Here is a 19,335-nt window from a genome sequence, read left to right as displayed (position 1 = left end):
GCCCACGATTTGGGTTCAGGCTGCTGTGGAGCTCTATGCTACCTGTAGAGAACACTCTTGTCTCCGCAGCATAAATTGACATGCTGAGGCTCTGGAAGCTGCACCACAGGTCGGTTTATGCTGCGGAGAAAAGAAGCACATTGGGCATAGAGTTTCTAAAAATCCTTCCACTGTGCTTCTACTGCACAACGCAGTGTTATGGACGCAGGGAAAACACTCTGCGCCCAAAACGCTGCAAACCCTGATTGTGGGCACATAGCCTAAAATGCTACAATGGATGAATGGATAGATGTCAAACATATATAACGTCCCACCCCCCTGCATATTCTAAGCTGGCGCCCTTTAGTGCCTTTCATGTGGCACTAAAGGGTGTCTAGCCTTGTATTTAGCCCCCCAAAAAATTAATAATTAAAATAAACGACGTGGGGTCCCCCCTATTTTTGATAGCCAGCTAGGGTAAAGCAGACAGCTGTAGCCTGCAAACCACAGCTGACAGCTTCACCTTGGCTGGTGATCAATTTGGAGGGCTTTCCAAGCGTTTTTTAAAAAAAAAACAAAAAAAAAACAACAAAAACAAACGTGGGGTCCCCCCCAAATTAGATCACCAGCCAAGGTGAAGCAGACAGCTGGGGTCTGGTATTCTCAGGGTGGGAAGAGCCATGGTTATTGGACTCTTCCCAGCCTAAAAATAGCAGGCCGCAGCCGCCCCAGAAGTGGCACATCCATTGGATGCGCCAATCCTGGCGCTTCGCTCCAGCTCATCCCGCGCCCTGGTGCGGTGGCAAACGGGGTAATATACGGGGTTGATACCAGCTGTAATGTCACCTGGCATCAAGCCCTGGGGTTAGTAATGTCACGGCATCTAAACAGATACCCGACATCACTAACCCAGTCAGTAATAGAAAAAAATAAAGACAAAAAAAAAAAATTTATTTGAAAAAAAAAAACTCCCCGAAACATTCCTTTTTCACCAATTTATTGAAAATAAAGAAATTTCGGTCGCTGTAATCTATTTTGGAGGTCCCTCGGCGACTCTGGACCTTCTAGAATATGGGGGGCACGTTCAGGAACGTATCCCCCATTTTCTGGAAGAGCAAGCTCTCCATGAGCAGTGTGGGTGCAGTAATCTGAGAATACTGCACTCACACTGCCCCGGTCGAACCTAGGGCAGCATGACCTGCAGTAACCTCATTCCAGAATATGAGGGGCACGCTCACAGAACGTACCCTCCATATTCTAGAACAGCAGGCTCTCCATGTGAGGAGTGTGGCTGCAGATTACTGCACTCACTCTCCCCCGGTCCACAGCGCAGCAGCGAGGTCAGCGTCCCTGCTTGCAAGGATCCAGCTGACAGCCGCTGTCTGCGCATGTGCCGCCAGCTTTCTAGGAGGCGGAGTGATCGCGGGGACGGAGCAGCAGGTAGGTAACGGGGCTGACCGGGGCTGACCGGGGGACGACTTTTCTGCCGCATGTGACGTGTCACATGCGGCAGAAAGAGCAGAATGAATGCTGCCGCGCGCCGCAATCGTGCATGCTCTGGAGGGGGGGTAAGGGGGAGCGCTCTAGAGAACCGGAGGGGCTCCGGTGGACCAGAGGAGGGGTCAGCGGGAGGACCTTTCCCTCCGATCTGAAATGTTTGATCATTTCAGATCGGAGGGAAATGAATGCAGAGCCGGCGCCGGCGGCAGTTTTCTGTGCGCTTCGGCGCCATTTTGACTGCTCCGGAGGGGGGGTAGGGGTGGGACTCTCCGGTACCGGGGGCTTTGGGGGCACTAGGGGTTTCTATTTCTTTCTCATCTGACATGTTTGATCATGTCAGATGAAAAAGAAATCAGTTTTACCGGCCATTTATTTTTTTTTCATGTGTTCGTCGGTATACGGTGTATACCGCCGATCACATGATCGGGGTCCAAAAAAAACACCCCGATTCATAATATGGGGGGTCTCAGCTACCCCCGGTAACTGAAACCCCCGAGATTTTTGGTCGCTGGGGGGCGCTACAGGGTTTTTTCGGGCCGCCGCTTTAAAGCGGCGGAACAGAATAAGTACCCTGTTTTGCCGCCGCTTTAAGTCGTACGGCCGTCGTTATGAGGTTAAACGTATTATCTTTAGATGTTTCATCCTGTAATTCTAATAAGGTCTCGGATGAAATTTGCTCAAACAGGCTCATGTATAGAGGAATGGGAATTTCCATGGTATGTGTTTAAATTGTAATTTTTTCAAATGTGATCAAGAACAGTTCTTAGATTTTGACCATGAAAATGTAATCACACATACCATGGAAATTCCCATTCCTCTGTCCATGAGCAAGTTTAAGCAAATTTCTACTGATTCATTAACTTCTAAAGTAATTTACCTTTCTCAATCAATTATACAATGGTCTCTTTTTTTTTTTTTTTTTACAATTTCTCTAGAAAATTTCTCCCCATGCACATTATTTTTGATGGTCAACAAAATATGATTTTCCAGTAATTCAGGTTTCAAAATCTAGGTAGGAGTATGGCCTCTTCCCTGTGTGAATTCTTTGGTGTATCGTAAGATCAGATTTCTGCTTAAAATATTTCCCACATTCTGAACAGTAAAAAAATTTCTTCCCTATGTGACTGCTATGGTGTTTAGTAAGATGACATTGCTCTGCAAAACATTTCCCACATTCTGAACATGAAAAAGGCTTCTCCTCTGTGTGACTTCTCTGGTGTAAAATGAGATTTGATTTCTGTGTAAAACATTTTCCACATTCTGAACACGAAAAAGGCTTCTCCCCTGTGTGACTTCTCTGGTGTTTAACAAGATATGATTTCTGTAAAAAACATTTCCCACATTGTGAACATGAAAAAGGTTTCTCCCCTGTGTGACTTCTCTTGTATGTAACAAGATGCTTTTTATCTACAAAACATTTTCCACATTCTGAACTTGAAACAGGGTTCTCCTCTCTGTGAGATCTCTGATGTGTAATAAAAAATGATTTACGGGTAAACCATTTCCCACATTCTGAACATGAAAAAGACTTCACCTCTACATGCGTCGATTGATGTGAAACAAGGTGTGATTTACGTGCAAAACATTTCCCACATTCTGAACATGAAAATGGCTTCTCCCCTGTGTGGATTTGCTGATGTGTAACAAGATTTGATTTCCCTACAAAACATTTCCCACATTCTGTACATGAAAAAGGCTTCTCTCCTGTGTGACTTCTCGTGTGTACATCAAGATGTGATTTCTGTGTAAAACATTTCCCACATTCGGAACATGAAAAAGGCTTCTCCCCTGTGTGTCTTCTCTTGTGAACACCAAGATGCATTTTATTTGCAAAACATTTCCCACATTCTAAACATGAATATGGCTTCTCCTCTCTGTGTGTTCTCTTATGTGGAACAAGATTTAATTTAGATGCAAAACATTTACCACATTCTGAACATGAAAAAGGCTTTTCCCCTGTGTGACTTCTCATGTGTATAACAAGATGCATTTTGTCTACATAACATTTCCCACATTCTGAACATGAATAAGGCTTCTCCCCTGTATGATTTCTCATGTGATTAACCAGATATGATTTTTGTACAAAACATTTCCCACATTCTCGACATGAATATGGCTTCTCCCCTGTGTGACTTCTCTTGTGTATAACAAGATGTGATTTATGTGCAAAACCTTTTCCACATTCTGAACATGAATGTGGCTTCTCCCCTGTGTGAATTCTCTTGTGTCTAGCAAAACTTGATTTAAATGCAAAACATTTTCCACATTCTGAACATAAATATGGCTTCTCCCCTGTGTGAATTCTCTGATGCGCAACAAGATCTGATTTATATGCAAAACCTTTTCCACATTCTGAACATGAAAAAGGCTTTTCCCCTGTGTGACTTCTCATGTGTGTAACAAGATGATTTTTATCTACAAAACATTTCCCACATTCTGTACATGGAAAAGGCTTTTCCCCTGTGTGACTTCTCATGTGTGTAACAAGATGATTTTTATCTACAAAACATTTCCCACATTCTGAACATAAATACAGCTTCTCACCTGTGTGATATCTCTTGTGTCTAACAAGATGTGATTTATCTACAAAACGTTTTCCACATTCTGAACATAAATATGGCTTCTCCCCTGTGTGAGTTCTCTGATGTCTAACAAAATGGGATTTCTGCACAAAACATTTTCCACATTCTAAACATAAATATGGCTTCTCCCCAGTATGAATTTTCTCATGCCAAACAAGATGTGATTTCTGTTTAAAATATCTCCCACACTTAGAACAAAAAAATCTATCACCGTCCGTGTGACTTTTTTGATGTTTAAAAGATATTTTGAGGGGAAAACTATTTCCATGTTCTGAATTTGAAATTTGTTTCTTTTCTTTAAGAGCAGTTTGTTTTTTAATGCCTCTTTTGTGAATTTTATTTTTCTTAGTGGTCTGTGATGAATTAGAAGAGAGAACCTGTTTCATAGGATCAGATGATAGATCTTTGCTGTGAAGGGATGATGGATAATCTGGAGTAATGGCATTCACTTCAACTGTATCCTGTGTGATCTCAAAGTCATCGGATTTAAAAATTGAAGATGTCAGTTGTCCCTCCAATCTCCTGTCACGGTCTTCTGCCAAGAATAAAACAAATTATTATTTTTAAATAAAATATTCTTGAAATTTATATTTTTCAACATTTCTACTTAAATGTCTATAGAAATGGCAAGTTATGCAGCAAAATTGAATTATTCACTAAGACAATGACAGTTCACCGACTAAGACGATCATAGCATGATCCAGTAGTATGTGGTTGGTGTTCAACTGTTTGCTCATAAAGCTTCCCATATATTGGTATAAAAAGCCACCAAAAAGTTATTTAAATGAAAATCTCATTATTCCACATTCTATACATGAAAAAGGCTTCTCTCCTGTGCGACAAGATTTAGTTCATTTAAAAACATTTTTCCACATTCGTATAGCTTGTCCACTGTATAATTTCTTGTGAGTAACTGATGAAACTGCACCTCGCAGCCCCACCATGATATCTCTAATACGTCGGAGCCATGTGATACCGCTTTGTCACTTGTGCCAACCCTTGACATTCCGCATCTCAAGGGGTACATAAGGTCCACTTTTGCGTAGTTTTATGTTGCCATTAGTTCCTAGTTAAAAGAGAAACCAACCCAGGTAACTTGTGATATTGCACCGATAACATGCACGTGGGGATTTGGGGATTGAGATAAAAAAAACAACCCAAGATTAAAATTATATATTTAATTGCCTTAAAGGGAATGTATCGTCAGAAAAAAAAAAATTCAATAACTGAAAAAATGTAAAGTAATAATATTTTAATGTCTTTTTTAAATATTATTATTTTTTTTAATTGAGCAAAATATATAAAAAAAAAGAACCTTAAAGTTTGATATTTTCCACTGTTAAACACAAGGGGGAGCAGCTTCTGAAATCTACAGAAATCCAATGTAGAAAAAACTCAAAGATTACAGCTGCAGTAAAGTGGGAGGAGTCTGCTCTCCTGTGTGTGATGGCACGCCTCCCCCCTCCCAATCTGAGTGTTTACAACAGATAACAGAGAATGACATGTAGGGACACAGTGCAGAGCCATTTTGTGGGTGACCAGAAATGTCTAAAGTGTCACCAAGGACAGCAGGAGTATCACACAGGACAGGATTAGATACACAGCCGTGCAGACAGTATCACACAGGATAGGATTAGATACACAGCCGTGCAGACAGTATCACACAGGAGAGGATTAGATACGCAGCCGTGCAGACAGTATCTCACAGGATAGGATTAGATACACAGCCGTGCAGACAGTATCCCACAGGATAGGATTAGATACACAACCGTGCAGACAGTATCCCACAGGAGAGGATTAGATACACAGCCGTGCAGACAGTATCCCACAGGCTGGGATTAGATACACAGCCGTGCAGACAGTATCCGACAGGATAGGATTAGATACGCAGCCGTGCAGACAGTATCACACAGGAGAGGATTAGATACACAGCCGTGCAGACAGTATCACACAGGAGAGGATTAGATACACAGCCGTGCAGACAGTATCACACAGGAGAGGATTAGATACACAGCCGTGCAGACAGTATCACACAGGAGAGGATTAGATACACAGCCGTGCAGACAGTATCACACAGGAGAGGATTAGATATACAGCCGTGCAGACAGTAGCAGCGGCGGTACTTACATGCAGTGGCACACACGCACACACACACACACACACACAGCAGCGGCTGGGGAGAGCGGAGGGAGGGGGTGTCATCTGAGATGGTAACGGCGGGGGGAGGGGCGGCGGTAGCAGTAGCGGGGGCAGAGCGGGGGCTGGGGAGAGCGGAGGGATGGGTTGTCATCGGAGATGGTAACGGGGGGAAGGAAGAAGAGGGGAGGGGCGGCGGCCCGTACTCACATATCCCAGTGGTAGACAGGGGTATAGTGAAGCAAACAGCATACGCTGTGAGCTCCACAATGATGGCGCTGATCTCCTCCCTCTGCTGTGATCTGGACAGCCCAGGGGGCGCGTCCAGGTCACAGCAGACGCCCACTGTAACGTAAATGATGGGGTCGGATCCTGACCACTGTTCTCTATGCACAGGGGCTGCCATAAAGGAGTGAGTAACTGTCGTTACACACACAGCAAATCCAGCATGGCCCCTAGTGCCTCCAGTAAAATTAGAATTAAATAAAAACTAAACAAGCTGCGATTTTCATTTTGTATTAAAAATACTTGATTTCATAATCACTATTTTTAATACAAAAATAAAAAAGCGCGATACCTTACCTTTAAGGGCAGACTAGATAAATCAATATAAACATGAGAAATGTACGGATATTACAGTTAGAAATGCAGAAGCAAGGTAGTAGCACAAAAAGGTATTTGCAAACACATTAATCAGTTAACAGTTTCCTTAGATGTTAAGCCTTGGTGCTGGCTTGGCACAGGGGAGGCGCTGTGAAGTCAATTGTTTCCTTGGTACTGTCAGCACGTTTACTGGATGTGGCCTCTCCTGAGAGAACACCTCCAAAATGTCTGCTTTGGTTTTTATGAACCCACGACACACCCACATGCCTCTCCTCTGGTGACCTATGACAGGACTGGACAAGGGATGATCAGGTTCTAGAGAGTTATGAAAAGGCAGCTTTCCTCATATCTCCGCCTCCAAGTGTCCCAAGCGGAAGATATTGTTATCATGGTTCCTATTATGATTTTATCTATTCATAGCTAGGAAATATAATTATTTGTCTATTGTCTTCAAGCAGCCAGTTAATAATTACATCCCACAATTAAAGCAAATTAAGTGTTACGTACGTCTCACAATCCCGCAGCCGAAAATATGCCTGCCATATTTATGGGAGCTGCACATGCCCCAATATTCCTAATTTGCTGGGCTGCCATCTAATCTGGCAGTAGTCTTTGAAGCTTTTCTGGGTATACCAATCACTTGCCCCCTTTCTTAGGTAAATTACTTTTTGTCACCAGGAGGCCTAACTTTATCAGGGAACTTCCTCTTTCTGATTAACTTTGTCACCTACCATTTGTTCCAGGATCTTGGGCATTGGATTTCTTTCCTGAATAGGATGTGTGGAAATATAAAGTATATGATTGGCAGATGATTGCCATGTATGGATCTATCATATTCCTCCCAGTAACAATATATGATTTCTGTACAAAATATTTCCCACATTTTGGACATGAATATGGCTTCCACCTTGTGTGAGTTCTCTCATATGTAACATGTGATTTATTTACAAAACATGTCCCATATTCTGAACATGAATATGGCTTCTCACCAGTATGAATTCTCTTATGCCTAACGAGATCTGATTTCTGTTTAAAATATCTCCTACGAGGGTGTGGTCTGGCTATGAAGGAGTGAGGACACACTTCACCTCGACTCCCTAACCTATCCTGGTTGTCTGCTGATTTATCACACCCTCAGGTCCTTGGCTACGGACTATGAGTTACAAAAGAAGGGGGAAACCATCCAAGCATCCCTAATTTGAAGTCCAAGTCGCCATCAGAGGCATACAGCGTTTTTTCTCAGGGGCCTCGGCAGTTCCCACCATCCAGGATACAGAAAACATGGCCGCCAGCTCCCCCAGCCATGCTATGGCATGCAGCGCAAGGAAGGCATCACAGGATCCTGGTCAGACCCGTCAGCTAGACATGGCTCCAGTGGTCTGGATTCATTACCAGGGGCTCAGCCAGGCTGTTGAACATCAAGAACAGATGGATGCTAACGGTGCAGAAGGTGACTTCTGTGGGACCCCGGATGGGCGACTGCAATCGAGATGCAGTATGCAGTGGAGTGTTGGCCAGGAACTCGTACGAGCAGCCATATAATGCAAAGCTGACAGGTGCACAATGGACACCGGCACCTGCCTTTGCCTCTCTCATCGTACTGGATGGTGGATGGGTCCCGACCCTCCAGTGCACCCTGCAACCCAGGCACCGTGCGGTACAGTGGCTGACAACCTCCTGCCCAGACACCTACCCACAAAATACTGCTGCAATATCAGGGGTTGGGAGTTCATGGGTTGTGACCCTTTTGGAAGTGCCTGGCGTTTCCCTATCTCCCCTCCGTATATATGATGGCAATCAGCCTCATGTAGTATCTATAGCTGGGTTCACACTAAGCGACAACGACGTCGCTGTTACGTCACCATTTTCTGTGACGTAACAGCGACCTTGTAAGTCGCTGTTATGATCGCTGCTTAGCTGTCAAACACAGCGACGCAGCAGCGATCATAACGTCGCTGTGCTACATGTGCAGAGAGCAGGGAGCCGCGCTTAGCGCTGGCTCCTTGCTCTCCTAGGTACAGTACACATCGGGTTAATTAACCCGATGTGTACTGCAGCTACATGTAACAGTGCAGAGAGCAGGGAGCCGCGCACACTGCTTAGCGCTGGCTCCTTGCTCTCCTTGCTACAGTATACATCGGGTTAATTACCCGATGTGTACTGCAGCCACATGTGCACAGAGCAGGAGCCGGCACTGGCAGCAAGGGCGGAGGCTGGTAACGAAGGTAAATATCGAATAACCAGGGAAAGGTCTTCCCTTGGTTACCCGATGTTTACGCTGGTTACAGCTTACCGCAGTTGCCAGACGCCGGCTCCTGCTCCCTGCTCGCTTCATTTCGTCGCTCTCTCGCTGTCATACACAGCGATGTGTGTGTCACAGCGGGAGAGTGACGACCAAAAAATGAAGCTGGACATTCAGCAACGACCGGCGACCTCACAGCATGGGCCAGGTAGTTGCTGGATGTCACACACAGCGACAGCGACGGGACGTCGCTGCAACGTCACAGAAAATAGTGACGTAGCAGCGACGTCGTTGTCGCTGTGTGTGACACCTGCTTATCTGCAAAGTCTATATGGGAATAGAGCCTTTAGTGGGACCTGCATGCAGCACTGCTCCCTGTGATCCCTCCATGTTGGTTTGGGAGTGTTAGCTGAATTGAGAGACCTCCAAGCCCGCATCAATACCATACCCTCTAGGGAAGATATGGTGGTGTTTGTAGTAAGGCTTGAAAATGCTTATCGTACCGAACTCTCTAACTTACACACATCTAGAGAATTGATACTCAAGTACAGACTCAAGCAAATAAAATCCAGTCCCTACAGGATAATATACTCATCAACAAATCTTAGATGTCCATTCTCAACAATTTCACTACTTTACAGAAGCAATGGACGACACTGAGAACTGGGGCTGCCGCAACAATCTGAGAATAGTGGACATTCTGGAAGACATTGATTCCAAAGATCTCCCATGGGTCCTTCAACAAGTGTTCAACAAAATCCTAAGAGCCTTAGGCCTGAGATCTTCAGACCTTGATCGCCCACGAGACATCATTATGTGCAAAAGGAGGCTGTCCAAGAGAGGTTTAGGGATGGAGCAGCAGCCTCCTTCCAGAAGGTCAAGCTCCAAATCCTGCCTGACCTGTCCCACCTTACCCTTCAAAGAGCAAGAGCCTTAAGACCACTCGCCTGCAAGTGAGACGTGATGGCCAACTTCACATCCTCCGCTTCATATGGGACATTAAACCCTTTACTGCGGCTCTTACCCTACCAAAAGTGGAGATCACGAAATGGCCCACGATCCCCATGGAGTTCTTAGAGGCCTCCCACAGCGCCCTCCCAGGTTATTGACGTGACAGAAGAAGCTGCAACAAGAAGGTCATCCCTTCCTGAGCTGTGAGAAACCTATTGCTGCCTTTTCAGCTGGCTTTGTTTTGATAACCTGCCTTCTTTTTCAGGGAGTTTCTATTTGCTAGAATGCCTTGTAATGTATACCCTTTAATGCCATAAGTTCCCAGTTCTTAACATGTTACACCTGTTTTGATATACTATTGCCTTTGATTCAAAATATTAAATTCTGATGCAGTTTCACTTCCATGGACTCTCCTGGACCACTCTCTGTGGAGGAGGCAGTGGCTACCCCATGGAGTTCCGTCGCCGGTAGTAACAAATAAGTTATGGCCAAACCTTCTCTCCCCCCTCAATTTGCTCCTTCCCATTCTTCCACTCATTCTAATTTTGAGGGCTTCGTGTGTGGGCTGTCATTATTCAGAGGAGTGAGTTAGTCCGGGGCAGCAAGGGGAGCTCCTTTGTAGAAAGCCTATCCCCTGTAGGGGACCGTATGTCTCTATTAGACATTTGCTTTAATTTACCCCATTTAACAGGCCTAACTTTTTGGTTCTCTCTCTGCATCTCAGTTTTCTATTTTACTATACTCTCTCCTCTCTTCCTTCCTCTTTATCCTCTTCTCTTGCCGCCTCCTCCTCCTTTCCTTACCCTTCTCTTGATTCCTACCCCTTTTCCTCTTCCCCATCTCTTTCTTCTTTCCCCTGTGTTTATTTCTCCCCTTTTGTCCTTCCATCCCGATTTGATCCTTAAGCATACTCCTAAGTAAAATGACACAGATTAATATTGGATCCTACAACACAAGAGGACTAAATAAAAGCTAAAAAAAAAATTACAGATCTTATACGAGATGCATAAAAAACATATCCATATTCTCATGCTGCAAGAAACTAATTTTAGGTCAGGTTGCCTCCCTGTGCTGAAAGATAGGAATTACACCTCCTGGTTTCACAGCTCCAACCCCAACTCCACATCTGGGGTTGTCTCCATTGCCCTACACAAAAATTTGGTTCACAAAGTGAAGGACTGTATGGCGGATCCTGGGAGTAGATTCCTGTTTTTGAGATTTTGTATCAACTCCACCGTGTACACCATTGCTAACTGGTACCTCCCAACAGTGACCCTTCACTGGTTTGCGCCACTTTCCTGACAAAACTAGCCGACTGTATGGAGGGCGTGTTAGTGGCGGGTGGAAACTTCAATCTGACTTTTGACCTAGACATTGACATGTCGTCAAGTCGCCACTTCCTGTCCAGCAGAAAGATAAGAACTCTCATTCAAAACATGCAATAGGTATATGTCTGGCGTGCTTTATATCCCACCACTAGGGACTACTTTTATAACTCCCCTGCGCATTCTTCCTATAGCCGTATTGACATGATCCTCCTAAGTCAGTATGTTTTGACTTGGCAGGTCAAGGCATCTATAGGGAATGTATCATGGTCAGATCACGCTCTTGTATATGATAATTTTTTCCCTTCTTAACAGCTCCCAATACCCATGGCATTAATGAAAACCTTCTCAAAGATCATTTATGCTGTAACGAAATTTGGACCTCCATTTCTGAATTTCTGGTGAACCACACCTGTGACTCAACCCATCTTCCGACACAGTGGGAGCAATGAAGTGCATAGTAAAAGGCCCATTAATCAATCAAACATGGAGCTAGATTAAAGAAAGAGGACCTCTCTTGCTGTCTTGTTCTTACAGTGAATTAGTACCATGAAATTGTCTCATAAACAGACCCTCTCTCTGTATATGCAGATTTAATGAAAGCCAGAGAAGAACTTAGGGATCTTCTTGACTAAAAATACAAAAGGCAAAAAATAAGATAAGCTGATACTTATAAGAGCACTCAGATAAATGTGGGAGAACCTTGGCCCAATTTATACACCCTAGAAATGCCACTGGTCACGTCCCTAAAATTGAAAATAAAGAGGGCATCCTTACCCAGGACCCAATCCAATTGCAGACTTGTTCCACTCCTTTTACAACGAGCTCTACAATTTAAAAGGTCAATCGGACGATATGTCCCCAGAGTTCTTCAAACGTAAAGTTAAGGGCACAAACACATCAGCGGTATTCTGCCGCACTGCCGGATCCGGCATAAGGGCAATACAGTACAATACGGTTCACAGACAGAGCGGCAAGCCCCGGTCACATGCTGTCACATGCTCCGGTCACATGACCGCATGTGCCCGGAGCTTGCCAGTGAACTTTAATGTACTGTACTTGTGCCGGATCTGCGAGTGCGGCAGGAAAACGCTGGTGTGAAACCAGCGTAATGAATATGTCCACCAGACCACCCTCTGCAGGCTTCCTGACAAGGATACGGCAGCCTTAGAGGAGAATTTCTCTGAAGAGGAGATCTCCTTCATTATTAAAGCCTCCCCAAACGCCAACAGCCCAGGTCCTGACAGATTTACCTCTACATTTTATAAAGTTTTTGAAGACCAAATTGTCCTCTTTCTAATGAAAGTCTTTGGCTCTATCTTGGGGGACTCCCCTTTTGTTGCCTAGTCCCTGGCCAAACCTGGAAAAGATCATAAAATTGTCATTAACTATCGACCTATTTCACTTAGCAATGCACATATCAAAATCTTCGCTAAAGCTCCCATGCTTACTGGGATTATACATAATGACCAGGTTGGCTTCGTCATGGGTCAAGAGGCGAGGGACTATACAATTAAAACTCTCATTCTCATGACTCAGGCAAAGCAAAGAGCACTCCCTGTCTGCCTTCTCTCTATCGACGTGGAAAAGGCCTTTCACAGTGTCAGTTGGGACTTCATGGTGGCTTCACTACGCCAAGTGGGACTGAGTGCCCAATTTATGGAAAAAAGTCTCCTGCCTGTATAGGGGCCCCTCGGCGAGAGCTAAGAGTTAATGGGTTCCTGTCCTCCCCCATTCACAATACATAATGGTACTCGCCAAGGCTGCCCCCTCTACCACCTACTCTATGTTCTTATCATTGAACCCTAGCCACAGAAATCAAACAATCCCAACATTCACGGGATATCTGCAGGAGACCACCGCAAGTCTGCTCTTTATGCAGACGTCGTCCTCCTCCTGTTTATCTCCTTTCCCTCACTAATTAAAGAATTCAAGAAATTTAGCCACCTTAGTAACTGTAAAATAAACTATTCCAAATCAGAGGCTCTCAATATGTCCTTGCCTTAATATGAGGTGGCTCATATTAAAGAAAACTTAGCCTTTAAATGACAGAACTCTGCTATTACTTATCTGTGGCTTTCAGTTCCCTCTTAGCATTCTAAATTGTACCAGCTCAACTACCTCCCTATTCTCAGAAGGATAATAACTCGTATAACAATAAGATTATCCTGGTTCGGACGTATATCATTAACCCCTTCACGACCGGCCGATTTTTCGCATTCCGTTTTTTTTTTCTGCCATTCTTCTTCTGAGAGACGTAACTTTTTTATTTTTCAGTCACTATGGTCATGTGAGGGCTCATTTTTTACGGAACGAGCTGTACTTTTAAATGAAATCATAACCATATAGTGTACTGGATAATGGCAAAAAAATTCCAAATGCAGAGAAATTGCAAAAAAAAGTGTGATAGCACTATTGTTTTTGAGATATTTTATTCACTGTGTTCACTATATGGTAAAACTGATTTGTTGGTGTGATGCCTCAGGTCAGTGCGAGTTCGTAGACACCAAACATGTATAGGTTTACTTTTATATAAGGGGTTAAAAAAAAATAAATCAGAACATTATGTTGGAACTTCACAGATTTGGCTCTCTGAGCAATTTTAAAATGAACATGCACAAGTCGGAGGCGCTTAATATTTCCCTTACGCACCAGGTGATCGATCAGCTTTGAGCGTCGTTCCCCTTTCATTGTCATATCTTGGTATTGACTTGACTGCTGATGTCTCGTCCTTGTACGGAGCTAATATCCTTAAAGTTTTGGGGAAGATAGAGGCGGATCTCCTGAAATGGAATAAGCTGCCAATACCCTGGTTAGGCAGGATAAATGCCATAAAGATGGATATTCTGCCTCACCTGTTATATTTTTTTCCAGGCAATTCCCATACCCTTGCCAACTTAACTTTTTTCACGATTAAAAACGGCCATAACCAGATTCGTCTGGGCACACAGATGCCCTCGGCTGGCCTATAGAGTCCTGAACAAGCCTAGACTTGCGGGGGGGCAGGCCTTCCAGACCTTAAAAAATATCACCTTGCTTCATTGGGAACATGCCTTCTGGATCTCTACCATAACAAAACTTCTAAGCGCTGGGTGGAGGTGGAGATATCTCAGACAGACTGTGCCCCTCTCGTAGCGTGGTTAGCAGCCCCTTCGCACCCGTGCACTCAGGCCAGGCCGTTCCTCGTAAAGAGCTTGTCCTCATTTCTCAGGAGTTCGAACGCACTCCTGGGCATTTCCACTATACCTGGACCACTGACACCTTTACATAATAATTCTCTACTCCCGACAGATTTAACAGGCAACATATTTCTTCACATGTCCAAAGGCATGGTGTCCATAATGAGGGATCTAGTGTCCAATGTGGGTATGAGGCCCCTTCATTCTTTTTTTCCTGACAACCGCACTCCCACAGGAGCTTGGTTTGGTTATGAGCAATTGAAGAGCTTTATTAACTCCCTTTAACCACAAACTAACTTTTATAGGCCCTTGACGCCCTTTGAGTCTCTGTGTCTGGGGGGAGAGCCTCTGGAACACACCATTGCCCTGCTATACAAAATGTTCCAGATTGAGTTGTCTGGACAGGAGGATGATGCCCCTTTCTTCTTGAAATGGGAGGTGGATTTGGGGAGACCCCTCACGCGTGAGGAACGCTCAAAAATATTACTTTTTACCCACAAGTCGTCGCTGGATGTAGCGTTACAGGAACGGGGCTACAACATAGTTTCTAGGTGGTATCACTGCCCCTCCAGAATTCATTCCATGTTCCCATCTGTCTCTGAAGAATGCTGGAGATGCTCAAACGATAGAGGCTCATACATCCACATGTGGTGGTCTTGTCCTCTCATACAATATTTTTGGCTAGAGGTGTTTGCCCTTCTGAATAAAGTGTCATCCACTAGGTTTGAGCCGACGCCGGAACTGGCTCTTCTATCCTTAAGCAATATCTCGATCACCAACTTCAAGAGAAGCCTGTTAAGGCATTTTTTGACGGGGGCAAGGAGATTAATCCCAAGGTACTGGAGGCAGACCAAAGTGCCCTCGCGGGCTGAACTGGTGGCCGAGATGAACCACATCTATAGGATGGAGGAGCTGGTCGGCCAGGCGTCTGACTCGGGGGAGCGAGTGTTCAGGCTGTGGGCGCCGTGGATTATGTACAGAGAGACACCAGACCTGGTACTATGGCTTCAAGCTTCAGTTGGGGGCGTGAGACCTCTTTGATTGTCCATTCCACAAAACAAAAGTGCCGGGGGCTGCCCAGACGAGACATCTTCTTCGTCCTTCTTTTCTTTTCCCTCTCCCCCTACATTTCCTCTTTTCTCATCTTTCTTTCCTCTTTGTACATTTTATGTTATGTTTATATTGTTAGAAAGGATTGTCATCTCAGGGACTTTGTGCATCTACGTTGCCTCCCGTTTCTAAACAAGGCTGCATACATTTTTGTATGGGGGTAGGATTGTTGGTCACCCAGTGGGAATCATCTCCAAAGCAAAGCTATTACATGGGTGATGATGGTCTGACCTGAAGTGTGTAGTCAAAAGGAATTATTATGCAAGTAGAAAAGTGTTGTATTACTTATTACCTCTAAGATTTGAGTTATTCTACTGTATATCATATGTTGCCTATCCTATAACTTGTAAACATGTTCTTTATTCGAATAAAATCTGATTTACACAAAAAAAAACAAACAGAGGTTTGTCCGAAAAAAGTGGCGCACGTTTTACGCCATATTCGGTGACCTGTAGCGTTCTCATTTTTCGGGATCTATGGCTCAGTGACTACTTATTTTTTGCGTCTCGAGCTGACGTTTTTAACTGTACCATTTTTGCGCAGATGCTACATTTTGATCGCCTGTTATTGCATTTTGCGTAAAAGTTGTGGCAACAAAAAAAACGTAATTTTGATGTTTGGAAGTTTTTTGCCGCTACACCGTTTACTGATCAGATTAATTGAGATAGATCGGGCGTTTTTGAATGCAGCGATACCAAGTGTGTGTATATTTTTTTAACCCTTTAATTTGCAATGGGGCGAAAGGGGGGCGATTTGAAATTTTAGGTTTTTTTGTAATTTGTTAAAAAAAAATGTTTAACTTTTTTATTTTACTAGTCCCCCTAGGGGGCTATAGCGATCAGCAATCCGATCGCTCTGCCCTATCTGCTGATCCCAGCTACACAGCTGTAAACAGCAGATACGGTCACTTTCTAGTTCACTCAGCTGCGGGCCGAGTGAAACTGAAAGTAATTCATGTCTAGTACAGGAGTCATCACATGACCCTGTGCTACCATGACAACTACCGAAAGTCACTTGATCACGTCACGTGACTTCCGGTATCGGGTGGTAAGTAAAAGTTTACCGCCGATGCCGTTATAATGGTGCTGTCACATATTGACAGCGCCATTTAACGGGTTAAACTGCATGAGCAGATAACGATTCTGCTCCTGCCTAGCAGGCACACATCTCAGCTGTGAAAATCAGCTGAGATGTGCGCCGATCGTGGCATGCTGAAGCAAAAACAAGGAGAAGGAATGTGCAAAAAAAGTGGGATCACCAGATAAATAATGTACAAAAATATCTTTATTTAAACATAGACACAAGTACCACATGTAAATAAAAACAATTAAAAAGCATACAGCTTAAGAGAACACACACTGAGGGTGCCAATGGTATGACACCCAAAGACAACCTCAAAACCTCCAAAAGCCAGAACCCCACTTAGGATGAAATAATGAAATAAATATATAAACAGTGTCCATGGACCAGGACAGTCAGCATAACAGAGACAAGAGTCAAGCTGACATGCCTCGGTCAAAACCAGGCTAGATTGGCAATGCACAATAGTAACAGCACATAACAATATCAGCAGTAATAAATATAGTGCTAAGCACAAATAGAGAGGCCAATACTACCTACAGATGGACACACAGGGGGGCAAAAGCATGGCATAGAGGGATGAGGCACCAGCCCCACGCGTATTGCTACAAACAAGGTGTAGCTTCCTCAGGGGAAATGTGTGGTGTGGAAAACAACGTGCCTTTTTATGCTACAACGTAATTACAAAATTGCTTACCAGCATGTGGAAATGAGGTCAAGAGAATGTGCCATGGAAACGGAGGACGCCCGGTGGAAGCTGCCATATTGCCACGTGATCCCAGTCACATGAGTAAACAATGCCATGCGGGATCGCATGTGCGCATGCGTTAGGAAGATACCCGTAGTAACGATCGGTATGAAGAATCTCACTAGATGCCCAATTTACGTAGTATGCGCATGCGCAGTAGGCTAAAAGCGCTAGAAGCCATAGAAGACTGAAATAAGCAGCCATTTCGCTTGCGCAGGAAACTACAGCGCTATATATGGAATGGCACAGATAACACACGCGCATTGAGCTGCAATATTATATGAGACTAGGTGCAGTGGGTACATATAGGCAGGTTTCAACATAGCAGTCAGTGATATACAGAAAGCTACATTAATATGACAACCTCATTTCAGCTATTAAAGGCACTGTGCCAGTCATGCAAAAATACATAAGTACATGAAACAAACATGACATGTGTTACAAAATATCACATGTCCACACGTTTTATTCTGTGCTGAAAAATCACATAAGATGTTAATGGAACCAGATGAAAAAGGAGCATACTTACAAATATATATACATGGATACATGGACACACGCCCATAGACCTACACACACATTATATATATATATATATATATATATATATATATATATATATATATATATATATATATATATATATATATATATATATATATATATATATATATATATATATATATATATATATACACACACACACACACACACACACACATATGCATAAATGCAAATATGTACCATCTTACATGCAGTTGCAAGCAGGTTTGCACTCCAAAAAATTACACATATAGTCCCAGGAAGGCAGCCACCACAGACATTCATTACCCAAAAAAACCATATAGACTGGGCCACGTGGCAATGAAGGGGAGAGGGAGAAAAGAAGGAGGGAAGGGAGCACAAGTCAGGGCTGAGAGTATCCCCAAAGTGAGACTAGGAAAACGTATGTCAAAATACCCCGGACAAACAATACGGACTTATAAGCTGACATAGTTGACAGTTCATACATATGCAAAGAACGGACATCTTTTATCAGTTATTCCCTTAAGGTATAATCACCACCAAACAGTTAGAAAGTTATCAGCACTAGTATAAACAATCAAACAAGAGGTATGATTGTAGAGGTCCTACATATGGGACAGTCAAACAATTATGCGTAGAGGTTCGGTCCATTTCTTCTTAGGATGCAAGTGTGCCCCCAAGTGGTTATACGGTCTTCTTCTCAAGCCTGTAGATGTTCAATCCTTGGACAATCCAACAGTCTGCCATATTGGTTCAGACAAGTCTTCAAATATAATCATCTGAAAAATTTAGTAAATCAGTAAACGTACAAAAAACAAAAACGGCAAGAGGAAAACCAAAGAAAACACACGAGACGAACCATCCACCCCAAAAAGGGGCGAGGGAAACCCATCCAATGGAAGAATGTAAACCCCTCCGGGACTGAACACAAATGCCTAAACAGGGCAGCAGCATGGACAGAGGCCCAATAGTGGGATACAATATAAGGACCATCGTCAATAGTGCTGGCCGGAGAAGGTCAAGAAGGTTCAGTGAGCATTTTTATTTCTTGTAGAAACCTGTAAACAGAAGTTCCTCGTTGAGTCCATTAGGAGAGAGGCTCCTTAGTTGGTAAATCCATCTTGCCTCTCTTCTTAGCAGTTCATCTGATAGTCTACCCCCACGAATGTTAGAGGACACGGATTCCAACACCAAAATCTGGACACCCCGAAGAGAACTATTATGCAAATCTACAAAATGTTTGGCCACGGATGTGATGGGCTTACCTTGGGCTTTATCTTTCTTCGCCCGTCCAATGTCCGAGAAGTGATGCTGTATCCGCCGTCGCAATTCCTGAGTGGTCTGTCCAACATATAGTTTTGGACAGCCACATAGA

At 43.8% G+C, this 19,335-nt stretch overlaps 1 protein-coding gene across 1 annotated transcript in view; it reads right to left on the bottom strand.

The window, feature by feature from the left end:
- Positions 1 to 2,298: 2,298 nt before the first annotated feature.
- The window catches only part of LOC142312226 (uncharacterized), an 84,332-nt gene continuing 67,295 nt past the window's right edge, over positions 2,299 to 19,335 (bottom strand). The window contains exon 9 of the mRNA XM_075351135.1: positions 2,299 to 4,596. Coding sequence (XP_075207250.1) covers positions 2,474 to 4,596 — 2,123 coding nt within the window. The 3' untranslated portion in view covers positions 2,299 to 2,473. The remainder of the gene's footprint in view (positions 4,597 to 19,335) is intronic.

Source organism: Anomaloglossus baeobatrachus, chromosome 5, assembly GCF_048569485.1.
Source record: "Anomaloglossus baeobatrachus isolate aAnoBae1 chromosome 5, aAnoBae1.hap1, whole genome shotgun sequence".
In the NCBI taxonomy this organism is placed as follows: Eukaryota; Metazoa; Chordata; class Amphibia; order Anura; family Aromobatidae; genus Anomaloglossus; species Anomaloglossus baeobatrachus.
This window is presented reverse-complemented; position numbering and strand designations above follow the sequence as displayed.